Source organism: Lepus europaeus, chromosome 16 (genome assembly GCF_033115175.1).
Source record: "Lepus europaeus isolate LE1 chromosome 16, mLepTim1.pri, whole genome shotgun sequence".
NCBI lineage: Eukaryota > Metazoa > Chordata > Mammalia > Lagomorpha > Leporidae > Lepus > Lepus europaeus.
Window position 1 is genome coordinate 80,791,581 of NC_084842.1, and position 26,566 is coordinate 80,818,146.

The following is a 26,566-nucleotide window of genomic DNA, read 5'->3' on the forward strand; positions in this document are numbered from 1 at the left end:
CACATGGGCAGAAGGATTCAAGCGCTGAAACATCTCCATTTAAATCTACAGAGGGCTCCAAAGTTTACACAATCTCCCAAGGAGTCATGCTTCACAGTTTGAATGCATTTTCTAGAAGCAATCCATTAATCAAGGTCACCCTGATGAGGAGCAGTCAAGAGATAAGCTTTTGCCCCAGCAAACACCATCAGTCCATCTCCTGGAGGTCCTTTGACCAGAGCACCACACCAACTCACCTGCCTTCCTTTCTTTCCCTTAGGTACATCCTCTCTGCAAACAGTAAAACTTTCACAGGCTGGCTCCTGAAACAAGCCCAAGTCCTCTAAGCCTTCCTCAAGCTGAAATGCCTCCTATCCCCGTGGGTCGCCACAGCAGTGTTCTCCCTTAGGGCAGAAGGCAGTAGACCCATCTTTGTTCAGTGACCGTGTGTTCCTGGTGCTCTTGGGTTGGAGCATTGACCTCGATGAATGACCTGGAAGACGATTTTTTTTAACCAAAGGCCTGTAATGATTCTGAAGCCTGACTCAGAGCTTGTGCGTCACTGAAGCTCCGCACTTGCTTCTGAAAGACCTTTGACCTATTAATAAGAACATTTGTGTGGGGGGCTGGAGAGGCCCTGGGGTGGGGGCAGCCTCCTGGTTGCCTTCTCAAATGGGCACCTGGAAGCACAACACTGTGTAGCTTGGGCACATATGCTAGGATTCAAGGTCAATGTCATGTCCTTTCTTTCTCTACCTCTCTGCCTCTGCCAACAGCTCGCAGACCCATCACTTGCCCGATCTCACTCTGAGTCATTCCCTTGCGTTCACCTCTCATCTCTTCCCTTTGCTCTCAGCCCAAGGAGGTTAGTTCCAGGTACTCAGAGGCAGAGGGTAGCATTAGAGGGAAGACAGAAAGTCACTATAGCCACAGAGTGCTCCCCATGCGCTGGGCGCTAAGCTAAGGGCTGACACACTTACGACACTGAAGCTCTAAGAGTGAGCCTTGCCTGAGGTCAGTAGCCAGCGGAAGTGCCACAGACCAAGCCTTGTTCTTTTGGCTGAGCAATGCTGCCTCCCACAGGAAATTTAAAGCCATGACCTGTCCACGGATTAGAGTGGATCCTAACAGAAATGAACATTTTTTTTTTTTGACAGGCAGAGTTAGACAGTGAGAGAGAGACAGAGAGAAAGGTCTTCCTTCTGTTGGTTCACCCCCCAAATGGCAGCTATGGCTGGCGTGCTGTGTCGATCCAAAGCCAGGAACCAGCTGCTTCCTCCTGGTCTCCCATGTGGGTGCAGGGCCCAAGCACTTGGGCCATCCTCCACTGCCTTCCCGGGCCACAACAGAGAGCTGGACTGGAAGAGGAGCAACTGGGACAGAATCCGGCGCCCCAACCGGGACTAGAACCCGGGGTGCCAGTGCTGCAGGCGAAGGATTAGCCGATTGAGCCGCGGCGCCTGCCAACAGAAATGAACATCTAAGACCCCAAGAGCAGTTATCTTTCCCTAGATTGCATGAACACTTCACAACCGGATTGGGCACAGTGATTCCCAGGTGCTGAGATAAAGAAAGTGGACTAAGAAGAAATGGGGTAGAAGCAGTTGAAGTCTTATGCTTAGGTGGAAAAACAGATATATTTGATGGTTAGGTCCAGCCTGTGTGCTGCCAGCCTACTTTGGGCACCATAACTTCACTGTCACCACTGTAGACTTACATCCTTCCTGTAAACCTCAACTGCATTTCAAAGTCCCCATCAATAAAGCAACACCCCCTTCAGATGTGTTGCCCCCTTAGGGAAGCTTTCACACTCGAGGTGCTCTTGCCTAAAAGCGCTGAGATCTCACGGGGGTGGTAGCCATCATTCTATGACTCTCAGCCATCGGGTCCTACAGGATGAGGTCTCTGCTCAAAGAAAACAAGCAGGTGAACCCAGCTATTAGTCCTCATAGTTGAAGTCGCTGGAGCCCGTTTTTAAGGTAAAGAGCGCCATCTAGTGGGAGAAGTGAGTGCCTGGAGAGATTCACCAAGGCAGGATTTTCTTAGGATCTTAAAATTAAGTCTTCAGGCACTTTGTGAGGAAAGCACAGAAATAATTAATTCATTAGCCCAGAAAAGGATTCGTTGAGCATACACTATGTTCCAGGCACATGTATGATCACATAAGCTACACCAGTCAACAGAACAGACAATGGCCCCTCTCTTGTGAGAATTTACATTCTTCTAGATCGAGACCAACAACAAAGAACAAACACAATGACTATGTAAATTATAGAGTACACTGGAAACTACAGATGGAACAAAGTGGGGACACAGAGTAGGCTGAGTGTCAGGAGGGGTGAGGGAGGAGGTGGCAGTGTCGTTCAGTGTTGAACAGGTGGCTCGTAGGTGACGTTTGTCCCAGGATGAAGGAAGCAAGGGACTGAGCCACACAAGCGTCCAAAGGCACAACTCTGGGAAGAAAAAACAAGCAGTGCCAAGGTCCTGATGCCTGACAGGGTCGAGACAGAGCCCAAAGGTCAGGGAGCCTCCAGCAGAGTGAGCAACGCCCAGCAGATGGGACTGAAGTCAGAAAGGTGAAGATGGCCAACTGGACGGGGAACATTGCCGTAGGGAATCTGGCTTCTACTTATGGTGGAAGGAGGAACCCTAGAGGATTCTGAGCATTAGAACTGCATGAAATCCTTAAATTTCAAAAGATTTCTCCAGATGCTCAGTTGAATGTGGACTGAAGAGGGAAAAGGACCAACGTAAGGAGACCAGTAACCTGGACCAGAGGGGCAGTGGTAGTTATGGTGAGAAGTGACAGGTTCTGGATTTGTGGTGAATTTCCTCGTGCATTGGATGTAGGGCGTTATGGAAAGTAAGAAGTCAGTGATAATTCCAAGGTTTGGAGCCTAAGACACTAAGGTCAGGGTTGCCACCAACTGGAAAGGAAAACACTTTGGTAAGGAGTTTGAATTGGGATGTATTGAGTTTATAATGTCTATTGGGGAGCCAGTGCCATGGCTCACTTGGTTAATCCTCTGCCTGCGGCACCAGCATCCCATATGGGTGCCGGGTTCTAGTCCTGGTGGCTCCTCTTCCAGTCCAGCTCTCTGCTGTGGCCCAGGAAGGCAGTGGAAGATGGCCCAAGTGCTTGGGTCCTGCACCCACATGGGAAACCAGGAAAAAGCAGCTGGTTCCTGGCTTCGGATCGGTGCAGCACCAGCCGTAGCGGCCATTTGGGGGGTGAACCAATGGAAGGAAGACCTTTTTCTCTGTCTCTCTCTCTCTCACTGTCTAATTCTATCTGTCAAAATAAATAAATAAATAAGAATGTCTATTGGATACTCAGGTAAAGCTATGGAATATACAGATGAGTGAATGAGTGAAGCTCAGAAAAGAGAAAGCCATATGGGATTGTGTCAAAGGACAAAGAAGATGATCAGCGATTGAGCTTGGAGGCTCAGTATATATATACACATATATATATATAAGTTTATGGAAAATTAACTTAAAAGAAAACTTTGGAATGAGTGTTCACCGTGGCAGTTAAGACACTTCTCTCCTGCATTGGAGTACAGCTCCAGCTCCGGACTTCAGTTTCTTACTGTCGCAGACCCTGAGAGGCAGCAGGTGATGATTCAAGTAGAGGGTCCCTGCCACTCACATGGGAGGACTGTGTTGAGTTCTGGGCTTCTGGTTTCAACCTGACCCAGCCCCAATTATAGCAGGTATTTGGAAGATCTGTTTATCTGTCTGTCTCTGTCTCTCTGCTTTTCAAATAAAGAAAATAATTTTTTAATTACTACAACAAGACATCACTTCAAATGTGTTAGAAGACTAGAATTTTTTAAAAGATTTATTTAGTTATTTGAAAGGCAGAGTTACAGAGAAGCAGAGGCAGAGAGAGAGAGAGAGAGAGAAAGAGAGAGAGAGAGGTCTTCCATCCACTGGTTCACTCTCCAAATGGCCGCAACAGCTGGAGCTGGGCTGATCCAAAGCCAGGAGCCAGGAGCTTCTTCCAAGTCTCCCACGTGAGTTCCTGGGCCAAAGGACTTTGACCATTTTCTGCTGCTTTCCTGGGTGCATTATCAAGGAACTGGGTTGGAAGTGGAGCAGCCAGAACTTGAACTGGAGCCCATATGGGTTGCCAGCATTGTAGGCAGCAGCTTTACCTGGTACCCCATAGTGCTGACTCCAGAATTAGTAGAATTTACAAGTCTAACAATATCAAGTACAAAGAATTGGAACAACTAGAATATTCAAATCTGATGGTACAGAAGTAGAATTAGGCAATACCCTGAAAAAGAGTTTCATGGGCTTCTCAAAAAGTTTTTTAAAAATGTACCTACGATACAGCTCAGCTAGTCCACTTCTGAGTATTCACCCAAGAGAAATTAAATCACATCTCCAGGCCGGCACTGCAGCTCAATTGGCTAGTCCTCCACCTGCAACGCCATCACCCCAGGTTCTAGTCCCGGTTGGGGCGCCGGTTCTGTCCCAGTTGCTCCTCTTCCAGTCCAGCTCTCTGCTGTGGCCCGGGAGTGCAGTGGAGGATGGCCCAAGTGCTTGGGCCCTGCACCCGCCTGGGAGACCAGGAGAAGCACCTGCCTCCTGGCTTCAGATAGGTGCAGTGCGCCGGCCATAGCTGCCATTTAGGGGGTGAACCAACAGAATGAAGACTTTTCTCTCTCTCTCACTGTCTAACTCTGCCTGTCAAATAAAAAAGAAATCACATCTCCACACAATAACTTGTATACTAACATGCATGGCATGCGTATTCATCATATCCAAAAACTGAATAGAAAACAAATGTCCAAGTGTATACACCTGTACAGACTGTGGCATATACACACAATGGGCTCAGCAACACAAAGAACTAACTATTAATCCATGCAACAACATGAAAGAGTCTAAAAAATAATCTTGGTGAAGACATGAAAGAAGACAGATACAAGAGTGCCAACTCCTGGAAAATGTAAGCTCATCTCCAGTAACAGAGAGCAGACAAGCCTCCTAGATCTCAAAGCACTAGTGAATCTGGGCTGGTTTAGTGTGCAGTGTGCTAAGCTGCTATCTGGGATGCCAGCATCCCATATCAGAGTGCCGGCTCCAGGTCCAGCCACTCTGCTTCTGATCCAGACTCCTGCTAATGTGCCTGGGAAGGTAGTGGAAGATGGCTCAAGTGCTTGGGCCCCTAAACAGCCCATGAGAGTATCTCAGGCATGGAAAGCCAAGACACTCTGGCAAAAAATGACCTACATGAAAGATCTATGTGAGTGAGATTCCAGCGGAAAGAACAGGCCATCAAAGAAGGCGGTACCTTTCTCTGAAGGGAGGAGGGAACTTCCACTTTGCATATGGCCTTGTCTAAATAAGGTCAGAGTTGGTGAACTCAAGAGGCTCCCAAAGCCTTGGCAGCTAATGACAAGAGCCTAGGATGATTACTGACATCATAAATAAGAGTGTCAATTATTAAATCAACAACAGGAGTCACTGTGCACCTACTCCCCATGTAGGATCTCTGTCCTTAATGTGTTGTACTATGCAAATTAACAGTAAAACTAGTCTTCAAACAATACTTTATACTTTGTTTATCTGTGTGGATGCAATCTGTTGAAATCTTTACTTAGTATATACTAAGTTGATCTTCTGTATATACAGATAATTAAAAATGAATCTTAATGAAGAATGGGATGGGAGAGGGAATAGGATATGGGATGGTTTGTGAGTGGGAGGGTGGTTATGGGAGCAGAAAACTGCTATAATCCAGAAGTTGTACGTTTGAAATTCATATTTATTAAATAAAACTTTTCTAAAAAAAAAAAAAAGTGCTTGGGCCCCTCCCTGCCACCCACACTGGAGGCCCAGATGCAGTTCCTGACTCTTGGCCCATACCTGACTTTTGCTCATTTGGGGAGTGAACCAGCAGTTGAAAGATATTCTCTCTCTCTCTCTTAGGCCAGCTCTCTGCTGTGGCCAGGGAGTGCAGTGGAGGATGGCCCAAGTTCTTAGGCCCTGCACCCCATGGGAGACCAGGAGAAGCACCTGGCTCCTGCCATCGGATCAGCACGGTGCGCCGGCCATTGGAGGGTGAACCAACGGCAAAAAGGAAGACCTTTCTCTCTGTCTCCCTCTACTGTCCACTCTGCCTGTCAAAAATTAAAAAAAAAAAAAAAAGATATTCTCTCTCTCTCTCTCTCTCCCTTCCTCCCTCCTTCCCTCCCTCCCTCCCTCATGATCACTCTGCCTTTCAAATAAGTGAATGTCTTTAAAAACATTAGTAATCTGAACAATGTGGCAGTGGTATAGGGATAAACAGATCATAATACAGATGGGAGAATTTAGTAACAAACCGATACACAGTGAAATCTGGTACCTTGGAATGTGACTCTTATTTGAAAATAAGCTCTTTGCAGAGGATCAAGTTTAAGCGAAGTCATTAAAGTGGTCCTGATTAATCCAATGTGACTGTTGCTTACTGAGAAAGGGCGTCTGGACAGAGGCAGCCACGCACAAAGGGAAGGCAGCATGAAGGCTGAGCACCGCCCACAAGGCAAGGAGTGCCTGCACTATCAGACGCTGGGAGATGCGTGCGCTATCAGACCCTGGGGGACAGCCAGGGAACAGACCCTCTCTCAGGTCCTCGGAACGAGCCAGACCTGCAGCTGCCTCAACTGTGGTCGTCCAGCCTCCAGACTGTGAGATAACTGCTTTCTATGGACAAAGCCACCCATGTGTGACGCTTTGTACTGACAGACCTGGCAAACTAATGCACCTGGTAGGGGTGAAAGCAGAGTATACAGCAACTTAGCGACTCTACCTTGGCTTAAACACCCTAGAGAAAATCGTCTGCGCAAGTGGACGTGTATGCTTTAGCATTGCTAGGGTTGGGAGCCACTGTGCTGGGTTCCCTGTATAGGCCTTTGTTTAGATTAACCTTCAACCCGGAAAAGAGGATTCACTAGAAAATTCCATTTGTACAGCTCACTGATATGGTTAGCGCTTGGCCGTCTGCCTTCAGTGCTCTCTTTTTTGTACTTTGATAAGCATGTCTGCTAGCTGTAAGACCTCGCTGTAACTCCCTTTGTCAATGATTCTAATTCCTGTAAAATTATTCCTTTGGACTATGTTGTAAGATGTTCCCTGCTTGCCCTCGACTGTTACAATCCTTGCCTTGTACTATATAAGCTGCCTCCTTCTCCAATAAAGTGAGACCTTGATCAGAATACTGTCTTGGTCTCCCTTCTCGTGTCTGGTTTGTCTCTCCATTCAGGTCTGCCCTCCTCGTGTCCTAGTTGATTACCCCGCGGGCCGGGGCAGCTAGCACCAGGGAAAACTGAGAATAAGAGACTAAATTGATAGATGTGTGGGTTGGTCACTCAAAAGGAGACTTATGATAAAGTGGTTAAAATTCATGAACTAGAGCTCATATCTCAGCATGGGGAAACCTAAACCATAAGGCCATTCAAATCACCAAAATACCTCATTATCCAGAAAAATCCAAGTTCATTCTGTAATTCAAAAACCTACAGGAATTGCAAATCCAACTGAAGAATGCCGCCTCAGACTGACAAAAAAAAAAAAAAAAAAAAAAAACAGGAAGCTTGGCGATCCCAGTATAGTAAGAGTATGGGAAACAGGAACTGTCATTTCCCCAAGAAGAGAAATGTGGCAAATTTTTAGAAACTAAAAATAGAACTAGTTTTCAATTAGCTATTCTACTTCCAGGATTCTGCTACATACATACAGAGAGGGAGATTTTAATGCAGCATTGCTTGTAATGCATTGCAAAAGTTTGGAAATCATGTAAATGTCTATAGGTAGAAGTCCAGAGTATGGGACAGTCATACAATGTAATATTCTGTAACTGTTAGAATGAGACACAGCTATAATGATAATCAAGATGGCTTATTGAGTGGGGGGGGGGTGAGACATAGAAGACACAATACGTGTGAAAAGATAGCTAGATAGATGGATAGATTGATAGATGATTGACAGATGATTGATAGGTGATTGGTGACAGACAGATGTTTATTACTTCAGCTAATAGTTCTACAAAAATACAGGAGAAACAGGTAGCAATATTTGCCTCTGAGAGAAGAGAAAAGCAAATGGGCAGGGTGGGGGAGAGATGTATTTTATAGATTTATACATTTAGTTAAAATCAGAGTTATAGAGAGAGATCGATCTCTCATCTGCTGGTTCACTCCCCAAGTGGCTGCAATGGCCTGGGCTGAGCCACGCCAAGCCAGGAGCCAGGAATATCATCTGAGTCTCTGACATGGGTGGCAGGGACCCAAACACTTGGGCCATCTTCCGCTGCTTTCCCCAGGCCATGAGCAGGGAGCTGAATCGGAAGTGGAGCAGCTGGGACACAAACCAGTGGCCCATATGGGATGCCGGCATCTCAGGGGAGGCTTTACCTGCTGCACCACAACAAGCAGCCCCCAGGGTATTTTATTTTCTCTCTACCATGTTATTTACTTTAAAATGAGAAAACAAGATGGCAAAATTTCATTGTCAATTAACTCTACAAGGTGAGTAAATGAGTATTTGTGACACCATTCCATGAACATTTCAGTGTTGAGAAGCGTCCTAATTTCTCAAGTTCAATTTCTGAAAAAGAAAAACAGTGTGGGGAGATATTGACTGGGGAATACAGAAGAAGAATACAGACATGAAGACGCTGATGGAGGAAAAGGAGGAGAATGAAGAAAACCAGATGCGGTGAACACAGAAGGTAAGGTCCCCAGTTGTACGCTGACTTGTCCATACTATGGGCTGCAGAAGCAGCTTCAAAAAACCTTATGCAAGAGTATTAGTACTTGAAAGCAGGTCCCCGAAATGTGAGCAGTTGTCTTTGATTTAATTCTCAATCAAGGGGCCGGTGCTGTGGCGTAGCGGGTAAAGCCTCCGCCTGCAGTGTCAGCATCCCATATGGCTGCTCCACTTCCGATCCAGCTCTGCCATGGCCTGGGAAAGCAGTGAAAGATGACCCAACTCCTTGGACCCCTGTATCCATGGGGAAGACCTGAAGGAAGTGCCTGGCTCCTGGTTTCGGATCAGCACAGCTCTGCCATTGCAGCCAACTGGGGAGTGAACCAGCAGATGGAAGACCTCTCTGTCTGCCTCTCCTTTCTCTGTGTAACTCTGACTTTCAAATAAATAAATAAATCTTTAAAAAAATGAGGAAAGAAGTATTTTTTAAAAATTCTGTCATTCCTGTCTGGTTTTAAACCTCTCCCAGTTTCCACAGTATTTTTCACTCTGTCTTTGGTGTTGAAGAATTCTCAGGGAGATTTACTTGCTGCCAATTTAGATGATGTTGTGAATAATTCAAACTCATAAATAAACTTTTATTCCCAGGGACCAAGATACCAGTGAAGCAATTTTATTGTGACTTTCCCAATATGTAATCTTTAGAGTAACAAAAATGGACATGAGTTTATAATATTTGTTTGATAGTCATAATAAGAGAAAAGAAATATTTGGACATATCTAGTCAAATACAGATCATGGCCAAGCATGAGTAAAAACGTGTCTTGAGAGGCTGACCTGTGGCATGAAATTAAATCACCACTTGGAACACCCATATTTATCAGATTCCCGGCTGCATTTTCCACTCCAGCTTCCTGTTACTGTGTACCATAGGCGGCAGCAGGTAATAGTTCCAAGGAATTGGGTCCCTGCCATCCACATGGGAGACCTGGATGAAATTCCTGGCTCCTTATTTCAGCCTTGCCCAGCCCCAGCTGTTGTGGACATTTGGGAAGTAAATTAATGAAAGGGAGATTTTTTTCTTTCTCCCTCTCTCTCTCCTCCTCCTTCTCTCTCTTTCTCTCTCTCTCTCTCCTTTCCAAATAAATTTTTTAAAAAACCCTTGGAGGATTTCTAATGTCCTCCCAAATCAAACTTTAATTATTTCTTCAAAACACCCAAAAATCAAGTATGCGAAATAGCTTCCTACTATGTCAATGTACCATATTTTACATACTCTGGTAGGAAGTAGAAAAGTGACCCTAGCAATTTTTGAAGTATCAAATCACAGAAGAAATTTGGATGATGTCTATAAACTAGCTATGTTGAGGCCATCCGTTTGAGTAGAAAAGTCTCTTTTTTGTAGATCTTAAGTTTGTGAATTTTTTTAAACCACAGTGTACTCCACTAGTGGAGGTTTGCGAGTTTAGTGATTTTGTATTCTACCATTAGAATTTTGCATGTTCCACTTTTATAATTAGGGAAAAATAAGAGTCACCAGAGGGAAAGGAAAGTTTGGTCTCTTGCCCCATTTGTCCTTCAACTTTCTGACCTTTTCACTTTTCCTTTTTGTGTTAACAAACAAGGTTATCGTCACCCCTCCTTCCAGAGTGGATATTTACAGGTAATGTTTTCCTGAAACAATGATCTCCTACTCCCCATCAAGATCAGCTACAGAAATCCCTAAATATAACCGCTCCTGCCCTGTTTACTCTTTAGTCTTTGAAACACACACACACACACATGACACTAATTCTCAATTTCATCATTCAGCTTGCTAAAGAAAACCTTGTCTCTACACTTTTCTGACCTGACCTATTTCTCAGGGTTTCCTTTAGTGGTAAGAATAAAACCTGGCCATTCTAAATTTGTTTATTGCAAAAATATCTTTTTTTTATTTATTTTGACAGAGTTAGACAGTGAGAGAGAGAGAGACGGAAAGAAAGGTGTTCCCTCCACTGGCCCACCCCTCAAATGGTCACTCCGGCCGGAGCTAGGCCGACTCGAAGCCAAGAGCCAAGTGCTTCCTCCTGATCTCCCATGAGGGGGCAGGAGCTCAAGCACTTGGGCCATCCTCCACTGTCCTCCCGGCCACAGCAGAGAGCCCGACTGGAAGAAGAGCAAATGGGACTAGAACCTGACGCTCACATGGGATGCCAGCTCCACAGGCAGAGGATTAACCAAGTGAGCCATGGCACCAGCACCGCAAAAATACCTTAAATGACTCTATTTAACTGACTCCCAGTATTCACCAACACAATTCTGACAATAAACAAGCTTTCTGTCTTCTACTCAGCCGCTAGACTGCTCGCTAATACACCCAAGAACTTTGGTTTCCACCCACCTGGTTGTCTATTCACCTATTCATAAATAGGTAGATAATATCCAAGCCTGTTGATGCCCCTAAATGTGGAACAATGTGACATTGATGGGATGCTTTGTGAAGGGACGCTGAAGGAATGACAGCTTCCTCTGTGAAATATCCCTGCCTCACTCTCAGATCTAACCTGAATCAAACCTTGCTCTCAGTGTATAGATAATAAAGAGAACAGGGGAGCATGCTAAATATCACCACCAGGATGTAACTGGTTCAATTAAGAAGGCAAGAGGTTGCAAGATGAATTTCCCAGTCTGTTCAACAAATTAATAAACTTTTTAAAATGGGTGATGGAAAATAGTCATAAACTAAAAGACACTTAAATAAGTGCATGCCTAAAGCAACATGTGAACCTTGATTGAAACAAATTAATTACAAAGCTATATTTTATGACAATTATGGAAAATTGAACAGGGTGAATATTGGGTGGTAATAAAGTGACTCAGTTTTGTTATGTAAGGTAATAGTATTATGGTTATGTTTTAGTGTTCTTTTTAAATTGGGATACAGACTGGAAAATTTATAGAAAAAAATGAATTGTTTTAAAGCAACTTGGAAAAAAAGTAAGGAGACAGAAGAAGGAAAAGCAGAGTGTTGATAACTGTTGAAGTCGGGTGATAGGTAAATGAGAGCCTCTAGTTTTACTAGAGAAAACAATATGTGCTTGAAAATTTCCATAACAAAGTTTCAACCACCCTGACTTTGGTACTGAACCCTGGACTTTGCACACGCTGCTCCTTTGTATCTAGAATACTCTCCCCAGGTATTTCTTTGTTCTGCTCTCCTTCCTTCAGATCAATGCTGAAAAGTCACTTTCTAATAGTCTTTCTGATTTTACAACCAAAACTTTGAACACCCTACAGCACTATTTTTAGCACTTCCTACCACCTGCCATCTTATTTCCTGTTTTGTTCAATTTTTGTTCCCCCTACAAGAATCTAAGTTCTGTGTGAGCCAAAGATTTGTCTCATGTTCACTTCTATGTCTTCAGGATCCAGAAGAGTCTGTGATAAAGATCCAGAAGAGCTTAATAAATGCAGTAAGACCTTTAGATCCATAGATTCAACCAACCTTGGATTGGAAATATTTTTTAAAAATTGTGCCTGCAATGAACATATCCAGACATTTCCTCCTTGTCATTATTTCCTTATCAATGCAACAGAACAACTAACATATCTACAGGAGCTTTGACCCCACAGTTGCAAAATATACATTCTTTTCATCAGTGCATGGGACTTTTTCTAGGATAGTCCATAGGCTAAACTTTAAAACAAGTCTCAACAAATTTAAAAAAAAAAATGAAATCATACCATGTATTATCTTTTCTGACCACAATGGAATAAAGTTGAAATTTTTTTTAAATTTTTTTTTAATTGTTTTTTTTTTGACAGGCAGAGTGGATAGTGAGAGAGAGACAGAGAGAAAGGTCTTCCTTTTTGCCGTTGGTTCACCCTGCAATGGCCGCTGCAGCCGGCGCATCTCGCTGATCCGAAGCCAGGAGCCAGGTGCTTCTCCTGGTCTCCCATGCGGGTGCAGGGCCCAAGGACTTGGGCCATCCTCCACTGCCTTCCTGGGCCATGAAATTCTTTATTTCAATGCAAAAGTCACCAATTATTTATTTTTTGTTTTTTTCTCTTTTTTTTAACTTTTATTTAATAAATATAAATTTCCAAAGTACAATTTTTGGATTATAATGGCTTTTCCCCCCATAACCACCCTCCCACCCGCAACCATCCCATCTCACACACCTTCTCCCATCCCATTCTTCATCAAGATTCATTTTCAATTATCTTTATATCCAGAAGATCAATTTAGTATATACTAAGTAAAGATTTCAACAGTTTGCACCCACACAGAAACACAAAGTATAAAGTACTGTTTGAGTACTAGTTATAGCATTACTTCATATAGTACAGCACAGTAATGACAGAGATCCTACAGGGGGAGTAAGTGCACAGTGACTCTTGTTGTTGATTTAACAACTGATGAAGCTGAAATTTAATGACTTAATAAACTCTAAAAACTATGCAAACACATGGAGACTGAACAACATGCTCCTAAATGAACAGTGGGTCACAAAAGAAATCAAAAGGGAAGTTAAAAAAATCTTGGAAATGAATGAAGATAACAACACAACATATCAAAACTTATGGGGTACAGAAAAAGCAGGGTTAAAAGAAGTTTATAGCAACGATTGCCTACATCAAGAAATTGGAAAGGTATCAAGTAAATTATCTAAGAGTGCATCTCAAGGACCTAAAAAAACCAAGAACAATCCAAACCCAAAATTAGTAGCAGAAAAGAAATAATTAAAATTAGAGTAGAAATAAATAAAACTGAAACCAAAAACCAAATACAAAATATCAGTGAAATGAAGAGCTAGTTTTTTGAAAAAATAAACAAAATTGATACACCATTGGTCCAGCTAACCCAAAAAAAGTGGGCAAGGGGGAGAAGAAGACTGAAATTAATAAAATCAGAGATGAGAAAGATGTTACAACAAATGTCATGGAAATAAAAACAATCATCAGGAATTATTATATGTTGGTTATAGCCAACAGATTGGAAAATCTAGAAGAAACGGACAGATTTCTGGACACATGCAATTTACCATGAAGACACAGAAAAACTAAATAGATCAATAACCAAGATGGGAATTGAATCAGTTATAAAGACCCTCCCAACAAAGAAAGTCCAGGACCAGATGGCTTCACTGCTGAATTTTTTAAAGATATAATTTGGTTATTTGAAAGGCAGAACCAGGCAAAAGCCAGGAACTAGGAGCTTCATCTGAGTCTCCTATGTGGATGGCAGGGGTCCAAGCACTTGAACCATTTTCCTCTGCTTTCTCAGGTGCATTAGCAGGGATCTGGGTTACAAGTGGAGCAGCCAGGAATCAAACTGGTGCCCATATGGGATGCCAGTGCTGCTAGGAGAGGCTTAACCAGTTATACCATAATTCCGGTCCTTTCACTTCTGAATTCCTGCAAACTTTTAAAGAAGAACTCTTTCCAATTCTTCTCAAACTATTCAAAACAAAGAAAGGAAGGGAATCCTCCCAAACTCTTTCTATAAGGTCAGCATTACTTTAATTCCAAAACCAGGAAAAGATACAACAAAGAAGGAGAGCTATAGACCAATATCCCTGATGAACATAGATGTAAAAATCCTCAACAAAATACTAGCTAATTGAATCCAACAACATATCAGAAAGATCATTTTCCTGGACCAAGTGGGATGTACTTCTGGTATTCAGAGATGGTTCAACATATGCAAATCAGTAAATGCAATATGTCACATTAACAAATTGAATAATAAAAACCATATGATGGGGGCTGGTGCTGTGGCATAGTAGGTAAAGCTGCTGCCTGCAGTGCCAGCATCCCATATGAGCACCAGTTTGAGACCTAGGTGCTCTACTTCTGATCCAGCTCTATACTGTGGCCTGGGAAAGCAGTAGAAGATGGCCCAAGTGCTTGGGCCTCTGCACCCACATGGGAGACCTGGAAGAAGCTCATGGCTCCTGGCTTCAAATCGTCCCAGCTCCAGCCATTGTGGCCATTGGAGAGTGAACCAGAGGATGGAAAATATCTCACTGTCTGTCTCTGTCTCTGTCTCTTGTCTCTCTGCCTCTGCCTCTGCCTCTCTGTGACTCTGTGTTTCAAATAAATAAATAATTTTTTTACAAAAAGAAGCTATTAAGGTTTCATCTTCCTTTTCTGGTGTCTACTTTATAAAAAAAGAAAACCATATGATTATCTCAATAGATGCAAAGAAAGCATTTGGTAAAATACAACATCATTTCATGATTAAAAAAAAAAACTTAAGCAAATTGGGCATAGAAAGAATAATCCTCAACTCAATCAAGGCAATATTGTCAAGCCCACAGCCAGAATCACATTGAATGGGGAAAAGTTAGAGATGCATTTCCCCTAGGATCCAAAAGCAAACAAGAATAGCCACTTTCACCATTGCTATTCAATATGGTTCTGAAAGTTTTAGCCAGGGCTGTTAGGCAAGAAAAAGAAATCAAAGGGATACAAACTAGAAAGGAAGAAGCCAAATTATCCCTATTTGCAGATGACATGATCCTATATTTAGTGGAATCACAAGACTCCACTTAGAGACTATGGGAACTCATAAGAGTTTGGTGAAGTTGCAGGATATAAATCAACACACAAAGTCAATAGCTTTTGTATACATAGACAATGCCATGGCTGAGAAAGAACTTGGAAGTTCAGTCCCATTCACAATAGCTACAAAAAATTTAAGTATCCTGGAATAATTCAACTAAGGATATGAAAGATCTCTATAATGAAATTATGAAACATTAAATAAAGAAATAGTAGGCACAAAAAAAGTGGAAAATCTTCCATGTTCATGGATTGGAAGAATTAATATGATCCAAATGTCCATACTACTGAAAACAATTTACAGATTCAACATAATCCCAATCAAAATACCAAAGACATCCTTCTCAATTGTAAAAAAAAAATCATGATGCTAATAACACAGGAGACCCTGCATACCTAAAGCAATCTTAAACAACAAAAACAAAGCCAGAGGCATAACAATATCATACTTCAAGACACACTACAAGACATACTAGAGAGCAGTTATAATCAAAACAGCCTGGTACTTGTCTACAAAAGTAGACAAGGAGACCAATGGAAAAGGGTAGAAACCCCAGAAATCAATCCATGCATCTACAACCAACTAATCTTTGACAAAGGGGCTAAAATCAATCCTTTGAGAAAGGACAGTATCTTCAACAAATGGTTCTGGGGAAATTGGATCTATGCATGCAGAAGTATGAAACAAGATCAATACCTCAAACCTTATAAAAATCAACTCAAAATGGATCAGGGATTGTATACCATCAAATTACTAGAAGAGATTACTGTGGAAACTCTGCAAGACGTTGGGATAGGCAAAGACTTCTTGGAAAAGACCTGAGAAGCACAGGCAACCACAGCAAAAATAGACAAAAAGGATTACATCAAGCTAAGAAACTTCTGCACTGCAAAGGAAACACTCAACAGTCAAGAGGTAACCAATAGAATGGGAGAAAATTTTTGCAAACTATGCAACTGATAAAGGATTAATATCTAAGATATATAAAGAGCTCAAGAAACTCAACAATAATAAAAAAAAATCCAGTTAAGAAATGAGTAAAGGATATGAACAGGCATTTTTCAAAGGATGAAATTAAAATAGCCAACAGACACATTAAAAAAAATGCTCAGGATCACTAGCCATCAGATAAATGCAAATTAAAAAGCACATTGATGTTTCACTTAAACCCAGTTAGAATGGTCTCATACAAAAATCAACAAGCAATAAATGCAGGCGAGGATGTGTGGAAAGAGATTCCCTAATAAACTATTGGTAGGAATGCAATCTAGTACAACCATTATGGTAGATAGTATGGAGATTCCTTAGAAATCTAAAAATAGATCTGCCATATGACCCAGCCATCACTCCTGGGAATTTAGCAAAACAAGATGAATTTAGCATATGAGTTATCTGTTCTCTCATGTTTATTGCAGTTCAATTCTCAAAGCTAAGGTATGTAATCAACCCAGATGCCCATCAACTGAAGACTGGATAAAGAAAATGTGATATATATACACTGTGAAATACTACTCAGCCATAAAAAATAATGAAATCCTGTGTTTTGCAACAAAATGGATGCAAGTGGAAATCATTATGCTTAGTGAAATAAGCCAGTACCAAAAAGACAAATATCCTATGTTTTCTCTGATATATGACAGTTATTATAGAATAAAAGTTGCATAGGAATGAAAAAAATGTCTTAAATTTTTTAAATTTACACTTTTAAAAATGATTTCAAATTTCAAAGAGCTGGACAAATGTGGCTACTGTTATTGACTTACTAGTTACTGAGGCTCTGATTCCGCCAAGTAAAGTTACATAACACACTCATAGTCCCTGGCAACGAGATTCCTCTTCAATCAGTGGAAGAAACCTTTATAGCTCTCATGAGATTCTTCTAAGCTCAGGGACTGCAAACTCTCAAACTGTCTTTGTCCAGTTCCCATCCTGTCTCCTTACCACCATTCATAGACATCAGGATTCACTCTCATCTGTCAGTCACTCTTTTGAACAGAAGGTCCCAGAACTGAACACGGATGGAATTATGATGGTATGTAATTGGCTGCGTAAATAGTGTTTCAAATATTTCTACTTTGGCTAACAAGCAACATGAGTTTGAAGCAGAATCACAAGGAAATCATCTCTCAGAACAACTCCAATCAACCAGTAGCATCATTGTGGAGTCCTGTGTGGAGGGTTTTGAAGCTGGACCCAAGCTCACTCAGTGTTCTGTGATCAACCAGCAATGCCTTCCCTGGGCACAGTGTGAGGGGGGCCAGGTGTGTGCTGCATCTTCCTGACCCACTATAAGAGATGATTGGAGGCCGGCGCCGTGGCTCAACAGGCTAATCCTCCGCCTTGCGGCGCCGGCACACCGGGTTCTAGTCCCGGTCGGGGCACCGATCCTGTCCCGGTTGCCCCTCTTCCAGGCCAGCTCTCTGCTGTGGCCAGGGAGTGCAGTGGAGGATGGCCCAAGTGCTTGGGCTCTGCACCCCATGGGAGACCAGGATAAGCACCTGGCTCCTGCCATCGGAACAGCGCGGTGCGCCAGCCGCAGCGCGCTACCGCGGCGGCCATTGGAGGGTGAACCAACGGCAAAAGGAAGACCTTTCTCTCTGTCTCTCTCTCACTGTCCACTCTGCCTGTCAAAAAAAAAAAAAAAAAAAGATGATTGGTAGGGGCCAGTGCTGTGGCACAGTGGGCTACGCCTCTGCCTGTAGCACCAGCTCCCACATGGGTGCCAGTTCCTGTCCTGGCTGCTCCTTTTCCAATACAGCTCTCTGCTTATGGCTTGAGAAAGCAATAGAAAGTGGCCCAGGTGTTTGAGCTCACATACCCAGCAAGTCATGCTTCCTCTCTTACAAACCTCTACAAAAATCACCTGGCCCTGCACTGCTGTTACCAGATTACCAGATTGGTTTCTTCCCCTCCTCTCCCACACCTACCCACCTCCTGCTGCGGATCACTGGAGGTCCACACCCCGTCTTCTTCCTCTGTGAATAACCCACACCTGCCCCAGCACCAATCACATGATTTCTGTTTCTATAAATTTGCTCCTTTTTTTTTTTTTTTTGCATCTTGTACTAATGAATTTTACTGAGTAGAATTTAATAAAATACTAAATTCATTAAAATAGGAGTCATACAGAAGTGAAAATGAAGAATTGGCCCTTAGGAAATCTTGCTGGAATTTTGAAGAGGAAAGAGAAACAAAAAGAAATTGTGGCATTCATCAGAAAAGCTAGCTGAAGTGGGCACAGAAGGTCGGGTCAGTTGGGAGAGGCATCTCCTCTAAGTCTTTCCCTGCCAATGCAGTATTCAGCCTGCAGGATGTGTGCTGTGAGAGACCAGTTTAGCAAGCTTCTGTGAAGAGCAACCTGCTTCTCTGCGTGACCAGTGGGGTGCAGAAGTGAATAAAGCCGTCTCTCCCCTCTTGCCCCCAGTCCGTCCTGGGGCAGGGGTGAGGAGAGCTGTTGAGGACACTCACAGCACGACTGGCATCAGCCTGCAGTCCCTGTCGTCCACAGGGAAGGCTGGTCTTCACCAAGGTGAGGAGACTCTAGGAGCCTCCTTAGAGTCCTGTCTTACTCGGGGTGCTGATTCTTCACTCCCTCCATTCCCTCCAGCAGGCTCCACCCTATCCCTGCACATACCCTGGTTGTGACCTGGTCCAGACACTGGACACCCCCCAACAGTGCCAGCAGAGGCAGCCGTGCTGGCCATCTACATGGACTTTGCTGAGTCATGGCCATGTGTCTCTCAGATCCCACATGTCCAGGGCCATCTTTGACAGAGGGAGCTCCTCTATGTGGCCGGGATCCAGTTCAGCCAGGACTGGTGGGCTCAGGGGCATTCTGCATTTAATACCTCTGCGTCAACTCCAGAGGGCTCCACGTGGGGACTGGCATTGTGGCACAGCGGGTGGAGGCACTGCATGCAACCCAGCTGCTCCTCTTCCAATCCAGACCCCTTCTAACGTGCCTGAGAAAGCAGCAGAGGATGACCCAAGTGCTTAGGCCCCTGCCAGTTATGTGGGAGACCTAGAGAGAGTTCCAGGCCCCTGGCTTGGGACAGGTCCAGCCTGGCTGTTGTAGCCATTTGGGGAATGAACCAGAGGATGGAAGATTCTCTCTCTCTCTCTCTCTCTCTCTCTCTCTCTCTCTCTCTCTCTCTCTCTTTCTCTCTCTGCCTTTCAAATAAATGAACCCTAAAAAAAGTTCCCACTTCATAACAAAAGAAAGTATATGCTTACTTCACTCAAAAGGCTGGCAGAAAACTGGTTAAGCCACTATGGAAGTCAGTCTGGAGATTCCTGAATATAACCCTACCATTCAACCCAGCCATACCACTCCTTGGAATTTACCCAAAGGAAATTAAATTGGCAAAGAAAAAAGCTGTCTGCACATTAATGTTTATTGCAGCTCAATTTACAATAGCTAAGACCTGGAATCAACCTAAATTCCCATCAACAGTAGACTGGATAAAGAAATTATGGGATATATACTCTATAGAATACTATACAGTAGTAAAAAACAATGAAATCCAGTCATTTGCAACAAAATGGAGGAATCTGGAAAACATTATGCTGAGTGAAATAAGCCAGTCCCAAAGGGACAAATATCATGTGTTCTCCCTGATCGGTGACAACTAACCGAGCACCAAAAAGGAAACCTGTTAAAGTGAAATGGACACTATGAGAAATGGTGACTTAAACAGCCCTTGCCCTGACTGTTGATGAACAACTTAATACGTTATCCCCCTTAGTATTTTTTTGTCTGTTCTACTTAATACTATTGGTTTAATTCTGTAATTAATACACAGTTATTCTTAAGTGTTGAAACTTAACTGAAAAGTGATCCCTGTTAAATATAAGAGTGGGAATAAGAGAGGGAGGAGATGTACAATTTGGGAAATGCTCAAGCTGACTTGCCCCAAACGGTAGAGTTAAAAACATGCCAGGGGATTCCAATTCAATCCCATCAAGGTTGCATGTACCAATGCCATCTCACTAGTCCATTTGATCAATTTCTGTTCACAATTGATCATAATGATAGGACTAAGAATCAAAGGGATCATATAAACAAGACTAGTGTCTGAAAATACTAACCAATAGAACAAAAAAGGGAGAGAATGATCCAACATGGGAAGCGGGATACACAGCAGACTCATAGAATGGCTATTTAGGATGTCCTAAATAGCACTCTGGCCTCAGAATCAGCCCTTAAGGCATTCGGATCTGGCTGAAAAGCCCATGAGAGTATTTCAGGCATGGAAAGCCAAGACACTCTGGCAAAAAAAAATGACCTAAATGAAAGATCTCTGCAAGTGAGATCCCAGTGGGAAGAACAGGTCATCAAAGAAGGAGGTACCTTTCTCTGAAGGGAGGAGAGAACTTCCACTTTGACTATGACCTTGTCTAAATATGATCAGAGTCAGTGAACTCAAAAGGCTTACATAGCTTTGGCAACTCATGACAAGAGCCTAGGGTGATTACTGATGCCATAAACAAGAGTGTCAATTGTTAAGTCAACAACAGGAGTCACCGTGCACTTACTCCTCATGTAGGATCTCTGTCCTTAATGTGCTGTACCTTGTGATTTAACGCTATAAATTGTACTCAAACAGTATTTTTCACTTTGTGTTTCTATGTGGGTGCAAACTATTGAAATCTTTACTTAATATATACTGAACTGAGCTTCTGTATATAAAGAGAATTGAAAATGAATCTTGATGTGAATGGAAGGGGAGAGGGAGTGAGAAAGGGGAGGGTTGTGGGTGGGAGGGAAGTTATGGGGTGGGGGAAGCCATTTTAATCCATAAGCTGTACTTTGGAAATTTATATTTGTTAAATAAAAGTTTAAAAAAAAAAAGGCTGGCAGAAAGCAAATTTTCTGAGGGTAAGAGTTTATTGGAAAAGGACAAGGAACAAGTGAGGAAGATAGAGTTCCATGACCTATATAAAATATCCGAAATGTTATGACCCAAAAGAAGAATTAGCAATTGACATGCCAAAAACAGAAATTGATGGATTTGGGAGTAATAGTATTTAAAAAAAACTCACTAGTGAGATATATTCATTATACATTTTTATATCATTTGTACTATACTGCTTATATAACATTCCTTTAACTCAACTAGATCTTTAGTACTCATTGTATTTGGGGCCATTTTCTAGATCTTCAAAATATACCATTGAATAAAAAGTCCCAGACTGGAGGTAGTTTTATTATGGAGGGCCTGGATTAGAGTTTCATCACCTTGAATCTAGCCATTAAAGGTGATGTAACAAAAGGGGAGAGGGGGAGGAACGGAAGGAAATAAAAACAAAAGCTCTCACACAACGAAGACTCTCACTAACAGGCAAGTATACATGGAGTGCCTGCCACTGCCTCCATCAAGGGCTGGAGTCTGCTTTTCCTGCTGTTGAATCTGGGCTGGCCTGGGGACCGTTATGACCACAGAATATGCCAGGCCTGGCTCTAGGGCAAAAGAGAGCTTGCCTGGCCCCACTTCTGAAAGTCCAGGAGCCCTGAGGAAATCCAGCTGGCCAGGGAGAGATGGTGTGGGGGATCACTGGGAGTGAGAGCGGTCCTGAAAAGACAAAGAGTGGCCTGGCTGTCTCCGCTGAGCCCAGGTGTCGCTGAGTCACATGAAATGACACAACTGGGATGTTCCAGCCAAGTCAGTTCCCCAGATGTCTACAGCCCCAGCCAACACCACATGTCACAGGCCACCTACCTGATCCCGGCCAACCCACAGAATCGTGCACCATAAATAAATAGTTGTTGTTCCAAGTCACTACATCTTAAGGTAGTAGTTTCTTATGTAGCAGCTGCTAACAAAATGAGAAAATGGTACCTGGAAGTAAGGTACTATGTAACAGAAACTTAAAACCTACACTGGTGATGAAATTTTAAGTATCAGCTTCACCAGATCACTGAACCCAGACATTTGATTCAACCTCTCTGTTTGGTGCCATAATGACATTTTCAGATAAACATTTAAATCAACAGAGCTAGTGTAAAACACACTACCCTCCAAAACTTGGGTGGGCCTCATCTAATCAGTTGATGGCATGAAGAAACAGAAAATTTGATGTCCCACAAGAAAAGAAAATTCTACCAGAGATGGCTTTTGGACTCAAGCTACAACATCAACTCTTCCCTGAGCCTCCAGCTGCCGGCCTGCCCTGCAGCTTTTCTGACTGGCAGTTTCCACAATTCCTAAGCCAGCTCCTTAAAATCGCTCTCCCCCTTTATATTATATACATAATTATATTATTTCTCTGGAGACCCTGGTTACTCCTGCTGTGTCCTTAGCAGGGGACTGAATGGTAGGCAGGAGAAGAAAGGTCTCAAGGATTTTCTGTTAGGCTAGAGGCTGGAGGAAGTTTTTCTTGGAGACACAGCGGAAAGTGCCTCCAGGTAATGACCAAATCCAGGGTGTCACCAGTAAAACATGTCACAGGGTCAAGATCTCAGGGATGTGGCTGCAGAATAATTTGCGTGTGCGTGAATGAATATTATTAAACTATGTAATGAATTCCCATAAAAGCAAGTAAATAAGAAACTCACTAGAAATGATCCAGGATCTGAACAAGAAAATCATGGAAAATAGAAATGGCCAATAAACATACACAAGGTGGTGGTCAGGAAGCAACCAGATGCTATTTTTCACATAATTAAGAGAGTACTCAGCAGTGAGGAGACGGTGGGAAAGCCTAGCCTCTGACAGATAGAGGTGAGAATGCAAAATGGCACAGCTGTTTGGAGGGAATTTGGGAGTATCTAAATTTAAAATACGCATAATTCCCTTGGGACCCAGAAATTCCATCACTCGAAATCTGTCTTACAGCTGCACTCCCCGGCTACCCAAGAGTGTGTGAACAAAGACGGTCACTGAGTACGGTGCTCTCAAGGGTGCGGAAGCTTCGTGACTGTGGGAATTTTGTCCCTTGCTACTGTGAGCATCAGTAGCTCCGTCACTGCCCGAAACATAATAGAAACTCAAAAGTGTTTGTTGAATGAATAAATAGGATTGAACATTGAAAGCAAACTCATTTGCTGTCAACTGGACATGGTTAATCTCCCCTGTAATATCCTGTATGGAATTTTATGAGTCTTTAAAAGAATCAGGTAGATCTATATGTGCTGATGTGAAAGCTCTCCAAGAACACGTATTAACGTTAAAGGAGAATAATAGTAGAAAATTAGAAACAACTTACACTTCATCACTGAAGGGCTGATTGACTGGATTGTGGTTTAAAGAAACTAATACTACACAGCATTTTACATGGTTTGCTTTCATCATGTTTATTACAGTGGAAAGGTGTCTGATTTCGCATTTCCAAAACAGGAAAATAACATTTTGAACACTTATTATCTTGACAGAGTTATTCCTCTTAATCCTCAAAATGTCCCCATGTGCAGGTGCTAGCATTCACGCTTCCATTTTACAGTACTGGGGAGTGAAGAAGTTAAGTGACTTGCCCAGCGTCACTCTGTGACACAGCCAAGATCTATTCCTGACTCCAGGGTTCATGTTCATAAGATCCGGTGACCACGTGCTGTGGTACACAGCTGATGGACTTAGCGCACCGATTATTAATAGTGCCCACTGGATACCAGCCACACACTTCATGGTCACTTTCCCCATGGAACACATACAGGCAGTGAGGTTTGGTGGCGAACAGTTCAGTTTCTGGAGCCAAATTCTGGGCCGTTGACTCAAACTTTCTACCTCTATTCATTTACCTGTAAAACAGGAATACTAAGAGTAAAAACCCTACGTAGTTAGGAAAGACTTAATGACCCGATAGTTTTAAGCGTTCAGTGGCGATCATCGATCATCGAATGTGCAGTCATTGAGACATCTGGATGCTTCATTTAAATACTAAGAGGCCATAGCTTGTTCATTTGTTTTTAACTGGAGTAGGATTTAAATATTAATTTAGTATTTTGGTGAGTACCTACAGAAACACCTCTGAATATGTCGAATAAGTGTATACAGACATATGTACATATACAGACGTGTGTACACGCATGCGTGTTTCAGGTCCAGCGTGCAATGCCTCAGACACTACAGAGCCACGCTGTTTCTGTGGTGTACCTACCCGGCAGCAAGGATGTGTTCACTTAGTCACCAGTGTTAACTTCACCGAAAAGGAGCACCAACCAAAAAGAATCTTTTTAATTATTAAATAGACGTGAGAAAGAACTTTTTTTCCTCTGCGACCATTTCAAATTGAATTTCAATCGCTTTATTTCGTGGACCACCTAAAGCGCAGCCTGAAATCATGCTTCAACTTCTCCTTCCCTTTTTCAGTCGTTTAACGCTCCTCAGCAATACGCCTAGGGAAACCCAGGAGCGATTTGCAAATGGGACCTGTGGCGTCAGGCCCCCGCCTGGGTCCCGGACCGCTTCCCGCGCCGCGCCTCCGCGGGACTGGGGGGGTGCGTGCACCAGCAGCTCCCGGGGAGCGCCCTCCCGCTTATCTACTTCACCTACAATTTCAAAACCCAGCTCTCCGGTGTAACCAAGCCCTGGGAATGGGAGCCGAGAGCGGCCCCCTTTGGCGGAGGGTCCCAGAAACCTGCACCTGTTCTAGACTGGAGCGGGGCCGGTGCCAAGGTCTGCAGAGTCACCGAACTGATGAAATATCTCAGGGTCTAAGGTTGACCCTGCTCTGGTCCCGGTTTCTTTGGACACCTGCGTTTCAGCGCGCGCCAAAAGACCCGAGGTGGGATGTTGTAGAAAGCAACAAACCCCTTTCAGTGGCCCTGCTACGACCTCCGCCCGCACTGGAGGTTCCACGGGCTGCGTCTCCTGGAACCGTCCCGGGCACTCCGGGACAAAAAGACCGAATCCCCGTGCAGAACTGAAAACGTCCCTCCCCACCCCGCCCCACCGCGGTCCGGAGAGCAGGGCAGGGAGCGCCCAGCGCGGACCGCGGCCCCTCCAGGTGCGGGGCTCACAGCACCCTGCCCAGCAGGCGGGCATCTCCGCCGCGCGCTTGGCGCCCATACCGGATGCTCTGGCTAGAGCGGGCAGAACCGGGTACAGAGACTCTCAGCCCGGGCGCCGCAGCCGACGCGGAGTTTCCGGCAATCCAGGCGAGGGGCCCCGCGTGAGCTGTCCGGGGTCCCCAGCCAGAGCAGTGCCCAGCCGCGCCCAGCGAGAGAGGCGCCCCGCCGCGCGCCTGCGTGGCCAGCCTCACCTCAGCTCCGGGTGCACGTTCTGCGTGTAGGTGAGGCATCGCCCCAGGACGATCGCAGAGAAGCGGTCGGTGGTGCCCATGGACCTCTGGCGCCAGCTCAGGACTCCCACCCAGATCGCCAGGGCCAGAATCACCGGGAGACACGCGCCGAGGACGATCAGGACTTGCTTAGAGATGCCGCTGCGGGGTCTGTCCCCCGACGCCGGGCTGAACTCGTAGTCGGGCATAGCGCGCCGCGCGGGTTCTGCGGGGCCGAGCCGGCGAGGGGAGCGCCAGGCTAGGGTGGGGAGGGAGCCGAGGCTGACCCTGTTCTGAGGCGGCTCCTTTCCCTTTCGCTTGCCTGCTCGCTGCTTCCCGCCCCACCCCCACCCCAGCCCCCTGCTGCAAACTTCCGTGGCCGGACCCAAACGCGTGAGGAGCTTGGAAGACTCTGGCGACCGCTCCCTGCCAGACTCCTGAGCCGCTGGAGCCAGGCCCCGTTCACCTGGGCGACACCCGCCAACACACCTGCATCCCGAGGCTCCCCGCCAACTCTCTTTGATCAACTTCGTGCTTTCGCCGCGACTGCTTCCTGGACAGTGTGAGGGCTGACTGCCCACCCGTGTCCCCACGTCCACGCAGTGACCGCCGCCTGGGAAGGAAGGTGTCCCTTCTGCCTTCCAGCTTCCACAGTGTCTGATCAGCCACCTTTCAAGGCTCAGTTTCAGGCTGACTCCCTCTACCAGGGGCATTCAGTAACTAAACTCCAGCCGGGTGACACAGAGCAGCTTAGTTCTTCCTCTAAAGGAAGCGGTTGGAAGCAGCACCTCCTTTGCAGGGTCGATAGAGGATTGAGTTTTATGTTTACAACGCGTTTAGCACACTGGTACACGGCCGCTCTGTTAAGTGTAATGGTGACGGTCTGCTTCCTGTGATACTCAGGGGCTGGATATGGACAGCAGTTACTAAACTCTAGATGGCGTTCAGTAAGTAACCCCATGCTTTTCCTGTCTGTCCTTTCTCAACAGCTGTGACAATGCAACAGGGACTAAGTTACATGAAGGATCAAGCCACTAGACTCTTCCTTGGGGCGAATGTGTTCGGGCAGAGGAAATGAGCAGGTGCAGAGGCGCTGGGGCAGAACAGCTCGTGTCC

The 26,566-nt window shown here is 44.4% G+C and overlaps 1 protein-coding gene across 2 annotated transcripts in view; it reads right to left on the bottom strand.

The window, feature by feature from the left end:
- The window catches only part of CD38 (CD38 molecule), a 51,088-nt gene extending 24,890 nt beyond the window's left edge, over positions 1 to 26,198 (bottom strand). Inside the window, exon 1 of one of the 2 annotated variants that reach the window (XM_062213007.1) lies at positions 25,940 to 26,198. In XM_062213007.1, coding sequence (XP_062068991.1) covers positions 25,940 to 26,163 — 224 coding nt within the window. In that variant the 5' untranslated portion in view covers positions 26,164 to 26,198. Of the gene's footprint in view, positions 1 to 25,432; positions 25,709 to 25,939 lie in introns of those variants that run through there. The other variant, XM_062213006.1, reaches the window with a different exon arrangement.
- Positions 26,199 to 26,566: the final 368 nt, after the last annotated feature.